We start from the raw sequence: 17373 nt of genomic DNA on the forward strand, positions 1-17373 counted from the left end.
CATCAATCCTTAAGCAAGATTGAGAAGGCCTAAACGTAACAACCTGTTAAATGGAACATTAAAATCGATGAGCTGTCAGTGTAAAAATATATAATACCCATGAAGTACAGCCGTTGTGTGTCGTTACTTACATGGCCTCAAGTCATCAGTCATTTATCTATTAACATTTGTATGCAGGTTAAATCCAGCTTTTCACGAGCTTGTTTTAATCACTGCAGTTTTTCCAGTACTTTAACAACACTGAGAAAATACCAACAAAAACAATGACACTGAGAAAATACCCTTGAAACACAAAATAGTCTTAATGCTAGCCATTCAAGTCTGGTTGAAGTTGCTAATGTAAAAACAACATCAACCTTCTTCCAACACACACACAGAGAAAATGAGATGAAAGTAAACTAGACGCTGCTCAGTTGAAGTAAACAATTATGTTTTATTGATAAGGTTGTCAGTAGAGTCTCGTTTCAGTCAATGTATAAGAATCACCCTTTTGATAATACTGATTTGGTACATTATGACATCCAGCACGAGTCTCTTCATACTGCTACCGCTGTTGAGATCTAGGACAGGAAAGGATCTCTGCTTCCAAACCAAAAAACAGTCAAAAACAACAAACTGGGGCTTGATATTTGTAGATATGGAATATTAGAGTCCCACAAAACTCTAGAGCAGTAAGACCAGCTAAAGATTTTGCACATTACAAGCCACTTCCTCTTAGAAATATAAAACTCGATATTCTGGACAATATTCTACTGTGCTGCATAAAGGTAAATCTATACACTGTACATCGAAATATAGCTCGAAAAAACAGATTTCACAGTTTTAAAGACTTTATTTAAAGTATAAACTGTTTTTTAAAACACTTTATTACATAAATTATTCTTTTTGAGAGTGACTATTATTTGCCCTGGCAGCAATCTGAAATTAATACAAAAACAAAAATTGTTACATATTTTACAAAAGAAAAAAAACTCGTCCATTAATGTTCATTTGGAATAGAACTGGTGACTCATTCATGATTGTCATATAGTACTACGAATAAATAAATAAAAAAAGAATAAAATAAATAACTAACTTAGCATGTTTTCATGACTCTGTGAGCGGTGTGTGTCATCGTTCTGTACAGAAGTGCCTTGGTGAAAGTCTCACAATTCTACCGCGACTGAAACGTACAAAACTACGGCATCCACAATATACGCAACATCCTGGACTTTAGTGAAGTCGGACACATATGGAGGAATATGATTCTTCACGCCGTTTCAAAATAAACAATGCTGTGTGATACCACTGTCCACAAATATAGCCATCACTTTTTTTTTTGTTTGCTTTGTTTTTTAAAAAAGTTCCATGTTGAAGGATGCCGTTAGATTGTGTGTGTGTGTGTGTGTGTGTGTGTGTGTGTGTGTTGCCTTGCTGGATGTGCGCTGCCTCAGCAGCAGAGGACTCGTCCGTGGTAGACGATGGGAGGCCTGAGACAGGGAGACGACTCATAGTATTGGACGACCTTTGACATTGCCTTGTGTGTCGCCGCTTGCAATGCCCTCCTTTGATGTGTGGTGGGTGCCCCCCCCCCCCCCTTCCCCGCCCCCACTTTGGTCCATGTGCCTTCAGTGTCCGCCAGGAGAGGGGAAAGCCTTCGCAGCGAAAGCCCGCTCTCAGTGTGACCCAAGAAATATGGGCCCAAAAAATATCACTATCCCTTTTAAAAAGGGGAATCTCCGTATTCATTAAGCAACAGTTTTTGAAGTTCTTCAGTGCTTTTTCAGTTTTTCAAAAAGAAAAAGAGAAAACTTGACTAAACTTAATTTTCATTTTCTTGCCTTCTTGCAGCAAAATGAACAATAATCACTTTTGTGATAAGTCATTCTTCTTAAAGTCCCTGCAGCGCTCCCAGAGTAACCCGGCGTCTCCTTTTTATTCTCTATGGGTTTCGAGAGGAGTCGGGTCGGGAAAAAAAAGAGCAGGGTCTGGAGAAGAGCAGGTGGTGGGTGGGGGGGCTGGGAGGGGAGGGGGAGGGGGCGGGGGGGGGTCAGTCTTCCCTTTCAAAGCGGTCACATGGGGGCTGTTACCTCCTGCCCATCTCGTTCTGTCGGAGGAACTGGATGTTGTTGCTGCTGTCGGCCAGCTCCGGGTACTGCTCCACGGGCAGCACGTAGTAGCCGTCGTAGCCCTGCACGCGGCCCGCGGTCAGCAGCTGCTGTCTCTCCCCCTCCGTCCACAGGCGGTTGCCACCCTTCCCGTCCCTGGCCCTCTGCTGCTCCTTGGCCCAGGCCCCGGCCAAAGCCCGCTGCCTGGCCAGCTCCAACAGTCTTACCTTCTCCTCGTCCACCACGTCCGCCGCCAGCCCGTACCGGACGCTCAGCACCAGCGCCGGCACCGCGAACTCGGCGGTCACCCCCCTCCTGGAGCGGCCGCTCACCGTCACGTTGATGCCGCTCTCCAGCGACTTGCGCCCGTTGGTGAGCCCCAGGGCCAGCAGGTCGCTGTCGGGGGAGCCCACCTTCACAAAGTAGTGGCAGTCCTTCCCTTCCTGGGTGTAGTGGGTGCCTTCCAGGTACTGGGCGCCGTTGAGCACCAGGGCCACTTTGCGGCTGTCGTCGCTCGCCAGGGCCGACACGCCGGCCACCACGTGGCCCTCCTTCAGAGCCAGCATCACCCCTCGGCCTATTATGGGAACGCTGGTGCCGAACCAGTGGCCGGGCTTGTCCTTGCGCCTCCGGTGCTCCTTGTTGAGGCGCCGGCCCTCCAGGGCCATGAAGGCCTGGTTGTGGCGCTCCGCCGCCTGCTGCACACCGGTGATGAGCTGCGGGGAGAGAAGGCAAGATCGTACAAGAAATGTAAGCCGGCATTCCGTATGAACCTCAGGGCTGAGATGCATAGAGCCGTACAGCCAGCACGCTACCTGTCCGTTCTCGCAGTGCTGCGTGGCCTGCAGCTCGTACGGCGGCTCCACAAAGTAGAGCGAGTGTCGGGGGAAGCCGGGGATTATGTTGCTGAGCTGGAAGCCAAACATCACCAGCCAGCTCTTCACATCTACAGCAGATGAGAGAGAAATGAATTAGCCGCATGACTAAAATATACACGGATGCAAACAAATCATGAGGGAAAAAAAAGGGGAATGGGTATTTGCCTGTGCGACACATCTGGCGTCATGCAAAGCTATCAGCTGCCGTGCCAGCTGCGCTACATTTCCTACTTGAGCATGAGCTAATAAGACAGTATCTTCTGAGTTCAGCTTGTTGTGGAGAGTGATTCTGACTATTCTGCCATTTTCAATGTTATGTTCTGTGTGGAAACCGCCATGCGACGTAGTTCACTGTTCCCGTCGTCTACCTGTGACGTAGTTTTTGACATCCAGCATGTCGCTGAGGGGGTTGTTGTTCTTGAACATGTACAGATTGAAAGGAGAGGGATCCTTCCCGATCTTGGGCCAGATGCTGTAGTCGGGCGCCGTCCAGCGTCCGGCCAACACGTCGTAGTCCCGCTGGGTGAAGTGGACCAGCTTGGTCAGGGGGTCGTAGAGGCCTCCGTGGAAGCCGACCACCAGCTGGAACTCCGGGTTGGAGTCCAGGTACACCTCTCCGTAGGGTGTGTAGTGCACCTGTGGGACGCGAGCGCCCCCAATTTACTTTAGAGGCCTTCTTCTTTAACGCGTTTTTTTTTTTTTTTTTTTGCAGCGGAGAGTCAACGCTTCTTACCTGCTTGATCATCTGTCCGTTGCTGCTGAAGACAGCCAGCGGCGTGCCGGTGTTGTCAGAAGCTATATAGTACTCCTCTCCACTGCTCACCTCCATGGCGAACAGATGTCCCTGATCACATGACAAACAGAAAATCCACTTCATTTAAACCATGCTTCCGGGGGAAAGCTCTGAGGCGCAGGTGGCTCAACGCGATCCCACCTGCAGGTCGTAGTAGAGCGACGAAATCTCCGAGCTGGAGTGGTTGAAGATGTGCGTGACCCGGGCCGGGTGGTTGAGGTCGGCGTAGAAGAACTGAAGGTGCTGCCCCACGCTGTTCCTGGTGGACACGCGGCGGCCCAGCCCGTCGTAGTGGTACACCACGCTCCAGCCGCCGGGGCCCCGGTTGTAGGCCCTCAGCAGCTGACCTTTGGAGTTGTAGTCGAAGACGTCGGCGCCGCGCTGGCTGAGGTAGCCGTCCTCGTCCAGGCGGTACTGCACATCTCCGAGGCGCGTGATGCGGTCCCTGAGGTCGTAGCGGAGCGGCAGGATGCGGACGTTGTTCCCGGGGTTGAGCAGGTGGAGGTTTCCGTTCAGGTCGTAGCTGTAGCGCCAGGTGGACCAGTCGTTCACCTGGATGAGGCGAGGTGGTCAGGTGTCACGTTTCTGGACATTCAACATCGTGGCGACTTCACCAACACTCACCTTGACGCCACTCAGCTGTCCGTCTCCGTCATAATCATAGCGGTACTGGGTGGTGTTGGCGTAGGGCCCGATTTTGAGCTCCCTCTTCACCACCCGCCCCATGCTGTCGTACTGCACCGTCATCCAGTACATCAGCGAGCGGAAGATCTCGTACTGGACCTCCTTGATGCGACCGTGGGTATCGAAATGCTTGCTCAGCGTCATGACGGCGGTGGTGATGATCTGATTAATGTCGTAGTAAATGACCCCGAACTTTCCAAAGTGCTCCACCTGTGGGAGGGACGGAGAAGGATTAGAAAAAAAACAAAAAAAACACGAGTGCTCCGGCAGCCAAAGGGAGGTACACGAGGAAAAACACGAAAGTGGACCCTTGAGCACCTTTCCGGAGATCTCGTCGTAGCGGTAAAGGTCGACGGGCAGCGGCGTCTCGCTGATCACCGGCTTCATGCTGGCGATGCGGAAGCTGTTGTCGTGGTAGGTGTAGTCGAACCTCGCGTTCACCATTCCTTCCTCGCTGAAGCGGTAGATCTGCTTGTCGATGAGCGGCCCCATCTTGCGGTAGCGGATGGTGCACGAGAAGCCGCCGCTCTGCAGGTTGACCATCTTCAGCACGCCGGCCGTCTCGTCGTAGCCGATGACGGCGGTGCTGTCGTACACGATCTCCGCCAGCTTGGCCAGCTTGCCGTACTTGTAGAGGACGCGGCGGCCGGTGCCCAGGTAGTGCGTGGCCTGAGGGCGCCCGTCCTCGCTGAAGTCGTGGATGACCGAGGCGTTGCTCTCCGGGGGGTTGTAGGTGTTGCGGATGTAGCCGACGGAGACGTGCGTGAACATGGTGTGTCGGGCCACGCTGGGCATGGTGACGGCCGTCACGCGACCCGAGGCGTCGAACTCGAAGATGTACTGTCTCTGGCTCTGCAGCAGCAGCACCATGGACTGCAGGCAGAGGGGAGAGAGGCACAATCCGGTTTAACACGACAGCGTTGGCCTCCGCCGGCTGTAATTTGCTCCCAGCCGACAAATTTCAACTGTGAAAATGAGGTATCACTTCACTCTGTTCGGCAATTGAATTTCAAATGAGCATTCCCTGCCGCGGTTGCCATGGCGGGGTCCAGATTTGTCACCGAGGCGACGGTGGCGACATGCTTACTTTGTCGAGGTAGCTGTAGCTCCACACCTTCCCGTCCACGAACGAGCGGGACAGGACGCGCCCCTGCGGGTCGAACTCGGTCTTCTCGCTCATGCTCCCCCTCTGCAGCCCGACCAGCTGCCCCGTGGTGGAGTAGGACACGTTGACCACCGCCAGGCTGCTGCTGGGCAGCCACATAGCCGGCCGGCCCTGAGCGTCGTACATGATGCGCAGCGTGAACTTCCGGTGGTCGTCGTAGATCTTCTCTGTGCGCGTGTTGCGGTCGAAATCAATGGAGAGAAGATTGCGACCGTGAGCCTAGTGAAAAGGGAGAACGGGGGGAGGTTAATTTCCGGGGGGGGGGGGGGTGGCTGTTTTTCAATTCGCCGTACGGTCCACTCACTCGGAGCTTCCTCCCCAACACGGTGACCTTGCCCTTGGTCTGCTCCTTGCGCAGACGCCACTCGATGGAGTTGAGGCCGTTGTCGGTGGGCAGGGTGATGTTCCTGCGCCCAATCGTAGGGCTGACCGAGCCCGCCAGGATGTGGGGCTCCGTGTGAAAGCTGATGCCCATCCCATTGGCGTACATCACTCTCAGGGTCCCATTGTTGCACAACTGATAGCTGTTCCTCACCTGGTCTGTAGGGGGAGACAGACAGGTGTATGGTCAGGACAACCGGGCCACCTGGGGGATCAGACCACTCACCTTCTAACAGAAGATCGGTTTGGTAAAGAAAGACTATAGAAATTAGACTAAAAGAGGTTTTGATAGTGTGTGTGTGTGAGTGCATGTGCTTGTGAATGAATGACATCACAGATCAGATCCGCAAAACATTCATGTCTCCATGCCAACTCTGAGATGTGAAATGAAAATAATAAACATTTTTAAATGCACTATACACTTTCCCTATTACTCCGGTTTAATGACAGATAAGCCCATGCTTAATGCTCCTGCAAATATTTCCCCCAGAAGTGTGAAAACCGAGTCCTGATGACAACGATGGGATTTAAAGTAAGATTGTTTTTGGCTCAGAAATATCTGGCCGATTGGGGGTTGGGGGTTTCATTTCTGTTTTTATTCCATTTACAAAAGGTTAGGGGATCAGATGGTGTCTCTCTTTGAAAGCCATGCCATAAATGACAGTAATCCATAAGGCCAATTTGTAATAAAGCTCCAGGCACATTTTAACAATGCCTCAAACAGACAAGTGAAGCTCTTTCCATTGACTTGGCAGCAACAGCCTTTAGATAAATCTCCCCTGCTCCCTCTGTCTGAACGACCTCGTAATAAAACACAGGCTTGAGGGTAGAGAGAGAGAGAGAGAGAGAGAGAGAGAGAGAGAGAGAGAGAGAGAGAGAGAGAGAGAGAGAGAGAGAGAGAGAGAGAGAGAGAGAGAGAGAGAGAGAGAGAGAGAGAGAGAGAGAGAGAGAGAGAGAGAGAGAGAGAGAGAGAGAGAAATGAGAGCTTAAGGGGCCAACGAGAATTCACTGTGGAGGAGTTAATGAAGAGAGCGAGAAAGAGTGGAAAGAGAGGGAGACGGTTAAGTGAGCATGTCAGCAGAGAGCTGTGCACAAACCCACACAACGACTTAAAGCTCCGTGACCGCCCCCCCCACCGCCCTGCTTTCCTCCCGCAGCGCAGGTGGATCAGTGACTACGTCCACAACCTGTTCTCCCCGAGGCCTTTTCAGCCTTAAGTAAGCCGCGGTGTGCCTTCGCACTTCTGCCACGCCACTGGTCAAGTAGTGGGAGGAAATGATTCTACCTCTTCTGGTTCCTCTTTAAACAGAGCAAATAAGCTCAGGGATCATGGGATCTGCTTGAGAGCCGTGTTTGTATGTCCTTGTGTGTGTGTGTGTGTGTGTGTGTGTGAGGGGGGAGCTTGAGGGACGAGGAGGATTCACGCTGCATGACTTAATGAATTTTGCTGTGATAACATTCAAAAGCAAGATGATCCCAGCTGTGATTAACAACTGCATATTGGTCGTTTTACTCAGCGTGAGGGAGCGAGAGAGAAGGTTGAGTGAGGGAAGGAAGGGAAAATCATTTCCTGGAGCATGCACATAATAAAGTGAAGATGACAAGGCTTTCAATTAGAGCTGGCTGCATATCCTCCACCAGAGAGGGTGGATGCTTTTTGCAAACTAAGATGAAGTAGTTCCTTCCAAACAATTGACAAGACACGAACCTACCCACTGTGGTTCTAACCCTGAACTAAAACCATCACATATTGCGTTATGTAAAATACCTTGCACCACGGTGTACGAGGCCTCAACGGAGGACAGGTTGGTGATGACGGTGACGTCGTCGTCTCTGCTGGAGCTCTCGATGTCGATGTTGATGGAGCGCTCGATCTCGCGGTGGAGGCTGGTCACCATGCCCGTGGGGTACGTGACGTTGGTCAGGCGGCCCTCGCTGTCGTACCTGGGGGAGGCGGGGCGACTCGCCGTGAGTGAAATTGCTCACAATTGTTTTTCCGCACAAGAACAGGGGTTCTGAGTTGCCGTCACAAAAGCAAACACTGGGGGGCAGCAGCGCGCCGTGCAAGGTGAACGACTGGGAGTGCAGCGCGACGTCCACACACACACCGAAATCCTTCATTTTTTTGCATTTCAGAGAGGTGAGAAAAGGGTTTGCGAGCACACACTCACTGGTAAAACGTGGTCCACCCGGTCTCGTCTGCTTTGGTGGCCAGCAGGCCCTTGTTGCCGCTGTAGCCCATCAGAGCCACCTCCTGCCCCAGGGACGACACGCTCCGCAGCCCCCCGGTGGGGTCCAGGCCCAGGGTCACCACCTGGTTCTCGGGCAGCAGCACCAGCCTGAGCAGGCCGGCCCCTCCTCCCTGGCCCTGGGCGTCCCTTCTCACCTTCACCGTGTTGTTGCAGTTGTCCACCATCGTGGACAGCTCTCCGTCCGCGCCGTAGGTGAAGTTGTAGAGCGGCTCCCCGGTCACCAGGCTAATGGTCTGGATGTGGAGCCCCTCCCCGTTGAAGACGTACAGCTCCTGCTCCCTCGGCGACGCCACCTCGTACTGCGCGACCCCCCCGTAGCCCACGCTGGAGACGGCGGGGCCCGGCCGGTTGGCCCGCACCGCTCTGATGCGGATGTTGTTGAGGTCGGCGACGAAGAGCGTCCCGTCCGGGGACACGGCCAGGGAGGTGGGGGAGTTCAAGCCGCCGTCGGGGGCGTAGCCTTCGTCGCCGTAGAAGCAGTTGCAGTTGACGTCGTTTTTGCAGTCGCAGTCAGAGGCGACGCCAGCCAGGAGAGAGATTTCTCCATTCGTGCTCACCTGAGGAGGAAAGGAAATGGGAGAGTAGTGATGAGGTTTGAAGGGAGAACAAAAAAAACAACAACTCACAACTCAATGAAAGGAGACGCATCACCGAAAGCACAATTCATTTTGGGTGATCAAAACCGGGCAATCCCCGAGGCGGAATGTATTCTCTGGAGATATGAAACAATCTGAGGATATCTTTTTCTTTCTTTTTCTTTTTTTTTTTGTTTTAAACACCCACACGGCTCGAACAGCTGTGCTGTGAGTTTCGCCAGCCAACAAGCTGGACCAACAAACTCCCTCTAGAACAAACCGTGTTTGAGCACTCCTTTCATCTCACACCTGTCTGACTCTGTTGATCTTTTTCTCGTCCGTCTCGGCGATGTAGAGGACGCCGGTCTGGGACAAGGCGATGGCGGTGGCGCTCTCCAGGGCCGCGTGTATGGCCAGCTTGCTGAGGCTGTAGTCGATGCCCGGCACTTGACAATGCATGGGCCGACCCGCGATGATGCTCACCTGGGGGGGGGGGGGGGCGGACGGACAAGGGAGAGCGTTGCATTCACGATGTTACCAACGTGGAGAGTCGGCGGACGTTGAAGATGAAACTTTAACTAATGAAGTAAGAGTTCCGGAAAGTAGAATATTCCAAGCACTAATTCATCAGTTGTGTTACCACCACTGTGAGACTTGGCAAACTATGTTGGAATATGAGCTGCTTCTTCTAAATTGGCTGGAGAGAGCCTAATTGGTACAGGATCCTGTCAAAGCCTCCCCCGAGGGCTCTGCGGGGCCGGTCCGGCCTCGTGGTACCGACCTGGTGGTTCTCTGTGATGCGCAGGATGACGTTGTTCTCCAGGACATAGAGAGAGTTGTCCATGGGGTTGACCGCTAAGTCCGTTGGCCACTCGAGACGCACCTAGTACGCAGGAACAAAAGACACAGAGATCACTACTACGCTCAGGGAGGTGTTTTGGAAAGGATGCCAAGGTTCAGACAAGTCTCTTCCTCATTTTTTTAAGTGACCGCAGTCCCCCTGCAGCCCTCCCACCCCCCCACCCCCCCATTCTGATCCATTCATTTATCCGTGGACTCTTTAATCCCTCCCTAAATCAGTCTCTTCCCGACCTCCTGGCTGGCGCGAGTCCACACAATCACCCCGGCTCAGCACTTAGGGTGCCGCTAGATCATTATCTATCATGCCAACACCCCCCTCCACACCCCCCCACACCGCTCGTACCTGGCTGACGTCCATGCTGGAGTCGCAGCTTAGCGGCCGCACGGCGGTCAGGTCGTTGGCCCCCAGCAGAGTGGAGATGATGCCGTTCTGGTCCACCTTGCGGATCATGGTGGCGTCCACAAAGTACATCAGGCCGTTTTTGTCCACCGCGATGCCTGTGGAGGCGGAGATGAGCGCCGTGAGATGCGACGCGTAACTCGATGAACTCGACGTGACCCGTGGACGTTTTTAATCAATTAAACTTCACATCTCTCCACCGCCCAGGAAACGGATAGCGAGCCTGACAGCTGAATTGCTCGATGCTTCATCGAATGAGACGGAACAAAGTGATGGAGGGAGCACTGAACTGTTGGATAAGTGTTAGTTTTGGGATGAGTCATCGGGATGCGGAGCGGAGCTCATGCTCCTCCCGGAGAGAGACTGCAAACAGATTCTTTTGAAAGGCAAGTGATCAGTTGCTACCCCCCCCCAAACCCTCCCCCTCTTTTACTTTCCATTCGTTCCTTTTTGCATTTACCACAGGTGCTGTGTCAGCCTCGTCGGTTTTACAGGTAGCAGGCATTCAGACAGGTGTGTTTGTTTCAAGGCAACTGTGCCCCAAAATAACTCGGAGACGCATCCGAGACACACGACAACATGTGGAGGATGCAGCGAAGGGCGCGCTGTAAACGAGGTAGGAAAGGAAGAAAGGGGGGAGAGAAAGACGGAGAAGGAAAAGGCAGAGCGGGCAAGCTGGCGTGTGCCTGTGACAGGTAAGAGGGGATGGGTGTCTCATCGTCTTCTCCTAACGCTCGCTCACACACAGGATGTATGCGGACGCCATGCGTATGTGCAGTCACACACACGCACACACACACAGGGAACAGAAATGTGACAGTGTGACATCCTTGACAGTTTGGTGTCACAATGTTCTCTAATCCAATGATCCACAAAAACCATTCCATTAATAAGTTTACCGGTAACCTGGTTTATAACCTCCTTCGCTTTCTGTCCTGCTTTAGTCAGTCATGGGAAAACAAATTATAACCCGGACAAAAAAAGGCAATTTGAAGATCACAAAGGGTTTTTCTCATTTTTTTTGTCAGCTTTTTTTCCGGTTTCAATACGATAATAGAAAAGAATCCTTTGCATGCAACATATCTTTAAATCTGCGAGCACTATTAAACAAAAGGTTTGTTGTGTCCCCTGAGTTAGGCTCGCCTGCGAACCTAACTAAAAAATAGAAGTGAAAAAGTGTCCAATTACGGCGGTTCCACACTGACATGAATATGTTGCAAATATGTGCGTGTGAGCTCGCAGCAGCAGCGAGGCAGAGAGCACCACAGTGACGACTACTTCCCAGTCGGCTGAACCCTTTGCCCGAATATTGTCCCCCGGTCTGACCGGTGGGCTTTGGCTGGATATTTCCAGCCCCCCCCCCACACACACTCCCTGAAGTTGTAAACCTAGGGGAAACACTGCAAGGTTATTGGTTGTTCTGGCCTTATTGCGTCTCCCTAGAGCTGCTACTGGCGATTAGTTTCATTAAAATGAAGTCAATAAAATGTCCCAATCTCCCACAGCCCAAAGGGACATCTTTAAATGCCTAGTTAACTCCAAACAACAGTACAAAAGCCAAAGGATGTCAGAGTTGTACAGCAGCAAACACTAACTGTCTTAACACAGGGTGTTTTTGGAGGACGATTACCGAACTCTTTTATTCAATCCTCGGCATTTACCGGTGATTCATTTTCAGGACGTTTTTTTTTGGCTCACCTTTGGGGCTCATGAGAGTGGCTTCGGTAGCTTTGCCGCCATCACCGCAGCGCTCGTCAAAGGGCAGGCACTGTTCCCCCGTCCCAGCCACCACCTCTGCATTATCCGACAGCAGACGGCCTCCCGTCAGCGAGTGAACGCGGTAGATTCTGCGGGAGTTGGTGTCGGAGATGAACAAGGCCCCGGATACTGGATTCACTGCCAGGAAGTACTTGTGGGTCGGGTTGTTACTGTGGTAGAAGAAAAAAAAAAGATGGCGTCGGTGAATAGCGTATATTTGAAGTAGCTATTTTTGCTGGAATGTGCAGAAGAAGTTTTAATTGGTCGTCCTAACGACATTACCTGTGTCTGAAATCTTTGTTCCTTCAAAGAAGAAAGTGAGAGAAATGCAAGAAAAACACAATGTTAATTCACACTGTCTGTGGAGAGCAACAGAAAGCTGGCCATGGTGTGAACAGCAACATTTAGCCAAGCCTATACACCCCCCGAGAAAGCGTCCACCCCTTGTCTCACCCTTATTTTTATGGTTTAAGGAAAGATGAAATCCTACATGCTCTGAAAACATCTATTCGTTGTCCTTGTCCTCCCATCTTACGTCAACCTGCCCTTCTTGGATCAGTCATGTTGCAACATCGAGAAACCTCTGAATCCCCATCTTCTTTCTCATGCTGATGATTTTACCTTAATTCCAGGATACCAGTTGTGTTCATAGATGGGTAGACCCTGCGCACAAAGTTGAGGTCCCCGACGTAGAGGCTGCCGTCGATGCCCATTGCCAAGGCGACTGGCGCCAGCAGCTTGTTTCCGTCTGCCAGGCCGTTACAGCTGGGGCAGGAGATGCTGCGCCTCCGTCCGTTTCCCATGATGCTGGTGATTACCGGGGGCTGCATCGTCACAAAGATGTTCTCGCCACTTCCCTTGTGAAGGATGCCTGGATAGGAGAGAAACATAAGTAGATTCAGGGTAATTATTTCAGTTAGACAGTTAGATTGTCGTAGGATTTGGTCCAGGCACCCGCATCGTAACGTTCATGTGAACTATTTGTTTTGTGCAATAATCAGCCAAAAGTTTGTATATGTTCCATAATGAACTATTGACATTAAGGTACTCCTCTGTACTAGGAAGGCTAATGAGCTAGTATTATCATCATTTAAGTAAATAATAAATAATAAACGTGACATGCTGTTTGCAGTTATTACCCAGCTGTCTTGGTAATAACTTTCTCTGAGTCCCAGCAAGTATTTTAGTATCAGTAAAAAAGGCACAATGATGCAAAGAAGGCTGTTTTACTCACACACGTTGACATACTTATACTATGTGTTCAGAGTTAGCAACATTGCATCATTTGGCAAGACAGAAGCCTTCTCGATGGCCAAAGTGTAGCAGTGCATCACTCTGAGGAGAAACACATCTCTAGCGTTGATGCATCCCCCCACTTCGACAAATACCGCTACACACCACTGCCTCTCCAGTTGTGTTTATTCCATTAGCGCATTGATTGTCACAGCAGGTGAACATCGCTGCATCAGCCCATTTAGCCCATTTATACTTCCATTCCGTTTAGCCTGACTGCACGCAGTGTAGCTAATGGAATAGTAGATGATGCAACAAGGAAGACCTCTGGCCCACCGCAACAGAGATCCCAGATAAGTTTGTGGAAAAAACATCTCTGCCCCTGTGAGGTACACAGTACCCGTGAGACTGGCTGAATATGAACTAGAAGGAAATAGTGGAACAAAAGGGAAAGTGTGTGTGTGTGTGTGCGCGCGTGCGCGCGCGTACCGCTGCGTGTGTTCAGTATATGATGCTTGTCGAGTGACCAGCCGCCCAGACTGGTGGGTTCCAGTTCGAAGCCTTGCAGAGTGGCTGTCCTCTTCTCCCAGAGGATGAGACTGGCACAGGACTCATATTCATAGCCCACTGACACTGCGTACAGGAGAGGGTAGAGGCGGGACGAGGAGAGGAAAAAGAGGCAATGACACAAAGAAGTTAGACAAGTGAAAACACAGGAAAGGGCGGGCAGTGCAAAACTTCGCCTGAGCACAAACTCCCGAGTTCATTGAAGTTGTGAAACGTGTGATACACAGACAAGTTAGTTAGCACCTGTAACAAAAACCTGCACTCGCACCCGACTTACACCCTCATGCGATGCCAAATCAATTAAAAACCTTGTTAATTGGAGTGATTCCTCCCGCGGGCCTACAAACACGCGGCTGCACCGGTTGTCAGGGTGAAAAACTCCGCGGCTGCTCCAGTCATGTTCGGCACACGTGCTGACAGTCTGATCCGACCCGATTGTGTTTGCGTGCGCGCCGGTGTGCTCGTTCCGTGGCGTTGCAACTTGCCGAGAGGAAGAGTGTGTCGACACATCAACTCCCACCTGAGCCACAGTGAGTCTGCCGTTGGCGGCAGCTTGTCGGGCCCCCGCCGCAGACAATAACGTAATGTTCCTGCGTCTGTGCCTGTGCTTAGCAGAAACTAACCTGATCGTAAACCATGTATGTGCCCCATAATCTTTGAGCGATGTCAAATTACCGTCGCTCTCGGGAACTATGGGCCCTGCGGGTGGATGTCATTTCTCAAACGGAATGCCCCTCGTGATTTTAGTCGCGCCGAAGCCCCCAGACGTCAGCTGCATCGGTGGCCCGGCGGGCCGCGTATGGCTGACAGCGCCTGTGACCGACTGTGACAGCGGAATGTAATAGCGCCGCCGCTCCCCTGGACTCCTGCTCCCTGCTCCAGTAGCTAACTGCTAACTCACCCTGATGGCTAATAACCCTTCACCACAGTTACGGCTGGCTGACTGAACCACAAGCGGCTTCAATGAAAAATAGAAGTATTAAAAAAAAAAAAAAAGCACTTAACTGTGGCTGTACCGCAGAGTTGATGGAGGCTGGGTTTGTGGTGTATTAGCTCTCCTTCAGGCTTCCTAATTAGCACACTCTCCCTCTGTCATAGCCAGTGCTGCCTCGCTGCTTCCTAGTCCACTGATTCCCTCCCAACCCAAGTTCTCTTCCGTCCCTCCGTGCACTCACCAACAGCTTCAGAAAGCCCGTAGACCCTCTGTCCATACGCATCGGTCTTATCCCAGATGTAGATGTACGCCAGGTTGGGCGAGGCGTGGAACCACTTCTGGAAGAGGTGGCCCTCCACTGCTACCATCAGGTGAACCTTCAGCAGGCCCATGGACACCACGGCTGGAGTCATGGTAACCTTGAGCAGCGAGCGGTAACCCTGCGTCCTTGAGCTCAGGTAGCACAGCGTTAGACTTGAACCGGGCACCTCGATCTGCTCATGCAGCACCTGCAAGACAAAAGAGAGGAGATGACAGGAGAGAGGGATTAGAGGGGGATTAGAGGAAGAGGGAGTAATGGGGGTCACGCTTCCACTGACGGCTGAAGGACAAAAAAGGGGGAAAAAAAACCAAGGAAGAAATAAAGAAATAGAGCAAGAGGGATCGCATGGGAGGAGGAGGGTGAGGGTGTGTGGGGCGAGGGTTGGGGAGGAGGGGTGCCATGGAAGCGAAAAGGAGAAAGAGAGCTGCAGGAGACAGGCATACAGGAGAGAGTGGAAAGAGAGCGAGGGAACCAGAAGGGAGATCAGCCGGCTGCCAGAGGTCAGTGGTACTGCACCTGTGTCTCCGGTATGATGGGTTTCTCCCCTGGCTTGGAGCTGAAGAAGGAGGAGAGAGGGGATGCAATCACAAGAGGGTCAGGCCTGACGAAGCCGCTCAGGTCGCAGCCCGGGATCGTGTTCTCTTCTGTCTTAAGCACCAGAGTGTCCATAGCATAAAACTGGCTCCAGGGCAGCCACACGGTGCGCTCCTGGCTCAGGAAGGGGGCGCGCTCGAACCGCAGAGTCAGTGACGCACCACCGTTAGCTATCAGGTCAAACCTGGAGAGGTTTGCAAGAAGAGGATGGGAATGAGGTACGTGCTGGGGGGGGATGATCATTCAACATAACACTCACTGCACTGCCTTAACTTATCCTCGCCCTCCCCCCCACAAAAAAAGAAAAACACCTGGAATAGATGAAATCTGAAATTATTGGATCACGTCCCAACCCACTTTTTTATATACATACACATACACATAAAGACATCCTGTCGAGACAGCGGTAAAAGGTCTGAAATATAAATCGCCCCCATGTTATAACACTGGTAAAAACGTATTAGTCTCCACATTATGACGGGTTATTGACAAGTTCGCCAAGGAGAACGGCAAATGGCTGGAGATTTGTACGAGTCTGGAACCGCAGCGGCCGGGAGCCTTGATCGAGTGGGAGAAAGAAGCTCTCGTCAAAAATAAACAAGGTCAGACGGGGATATCAGAAGGTGTTCTTTCAAGTCACAAGTTTGTGGGACTGGTGAGTAACTGCCTCTAAAACACAAGGTTAATTAAATGTTCCTAGGGGTCTGTCTGCCAAGCCTAACTGGGAGAAAAAGCTGCAAAGAAAGCAATTAAAGGGGAGGAGACGTGGGCTTAAAGAACCTGAGACAGGTAACACAGAAATTGTACATTTAATGAGTCGAGGTCAGTCCAAAGAACCACTGAATCAACTTTTGATACAACATGTTACAGGTGTCAGCCAGTCTAGAATTCAATATAAGTTGTGGAGGAATAACTTGACAGAAAAGTCAAATTAAAGCAGCCTTAAACTCCCGTAAAACTTGAATTCCTGCGGGGAAAGACATATCAGGTGGGTTAACCAAACGTGTTAGGAAGTCTATTAAAGCAAAGAAATGTGACACTAAAAACATACAATTTCAAAGTTTTCTTTCATTTTTTCTTTTACATTTCTATGTTTCACATATTGGAACATTTTTACTTTGAGAATAAAAAACTCCCAATAGTTGTCAAATAGTCCGACGTGACGTTAACTTTAAACACAAGTCTTAGCAATTCTGCTCAAACACTTGATGGCCCATTGTGTTAGAAATGGTGTTTTCATATTTTCCAGTTTTCATTCCCGTTATCCTTTTAATTAAATACATTTTCACTTTGAGATTGAGTTTTGACTCTTGGTTGTGTTGTTCTTGTAAATACATTTCCTCGGCTCTTATTCAAAATCTTCTTTATTTGCTGTATCTAATTATCTGTTGCTGCAACAGCCACAGTTTCCCCATGGGATCATTATAAACATCTAATCTAATCTAATTTGATCTAATATAATTGAATATGATGAAATCTGATCTAATCTGATTTTATTATACAGCCTTTGTGGTGAGGTAGTTTCAGCAAGGAGTGCTGGGTAGCTGTTGTACATACATTCCATCCTGCCGTGTCAGCGTGTATCCATAGTGGGGGTAGTTGACAAATGACACGTTCACCCCCACCAGAGGCGTTCCATCTGTAGTCAACACCTGACCTCGGATTAGAGATGCCAAACTGGAAGAAGACAGAAGACACCGAGTGAGGGAGCGATAGTCAATCTATCAACCCAATCTTCCCAACCATCAATCATCTGGTTTGATTAATCTCCCCATCTTTCAATCACCCTGTTGGCCCATTCCTTCACTGCACTGCTCTTGCACCACTCATTAATTAGAGACAATCAGCAAACCGCGCCATCCAGATTAGCTCCCGTCAATCACAAAAAC

The 17373-nt window shown here is 50.8% G+C and overlaps 1 protein-coding gene across 11 annotated transcripts in view; it reads right to left on the bottom strand.

Annotated features, from left to right (window-relative positions):
* Positions 1-409: 409 nt before the first annotated feature.
* The window catches only part of tenm2a (teneurin transmembrane protein 2a), a 136039-nt gene continuing 119075 nt past the window's right edge, over positions 410-17373 (bottom strand). For all 11 annotated transcript variants that reach the window (XM_062560773.1, XM_062560772.1, XM_037459749.2 and 8 more), the window contains 21 exons: positions 17042-17161; positions 15407-15668; positions 14810-15077; positions 13557-13700; positions 12456-12705; positions 12117-12137; positions 11775-12004; positions 10020-10174; positions 9597-9698; positions 9125-9298; positions 8160-8797; positions 7757-7932; positions 5912-6147; positions 5530-5826; positions 4761-5315; positions 4383-4652; positions 3900-4310; positions 3699-3809; positions 3334-3601; positions 2903-3033; positions 410-2803 (listed from right to left, as the gene is read on the bottom strand). In XM_062560773.1, the coding sequence (XP_062416757.1) occupies positions 2066-2803; positions 2903-3033; positions 3334-3601; positions 3699-3809; positions 3900-4310; positions 4383-4652; positions 4761-5315; positions 5530-5826; positions 5912-6147; positions 7757-7932; positions 8160-8797; positions 9125-9298; positions 9597-9698; positions 10020-10174; positions 11775-12004; positions 12117-12137; positions 12456-12705; positions 13557-13700; positions 14810-15077; positions 15407-15668; positions 17042-17161 (5557 nt within the window). In that variant the 3' untranslated portion in view covers positions 410-2065. The remainder of the gene's footprint in view (positions 2804-2902; positions 3034-3333; positions 3602-3698; positions 3810-3899; positions 4311-4382; positions 4653-4760; positions 5316-5529; positions 5827-5911; positions 6148-7756; positions 7933-8159; positions 8798-9124; positions 9299-9596; positions 9699-10019; positions 10175-11774; positions 12005-12116; positions 12138-12455; positions 12706-13556; positions 13701-14809; positions 15078-15406; positions 15669-17041; positions 17162-17373) is intronic.

This window comes from Pungitius pungitius, chromosome 2 (assembly GCF_949316345.1).
Source record: "Pungitius pungitius chromosome 2, fPunPun2.1, whole genome shotgun sequence".
NCBI lineage: Eukaryota > Metazoa > Chordata > Actinopteri > Perciformes > Gasterosteidae > Pungitius > Pungitius pungitius.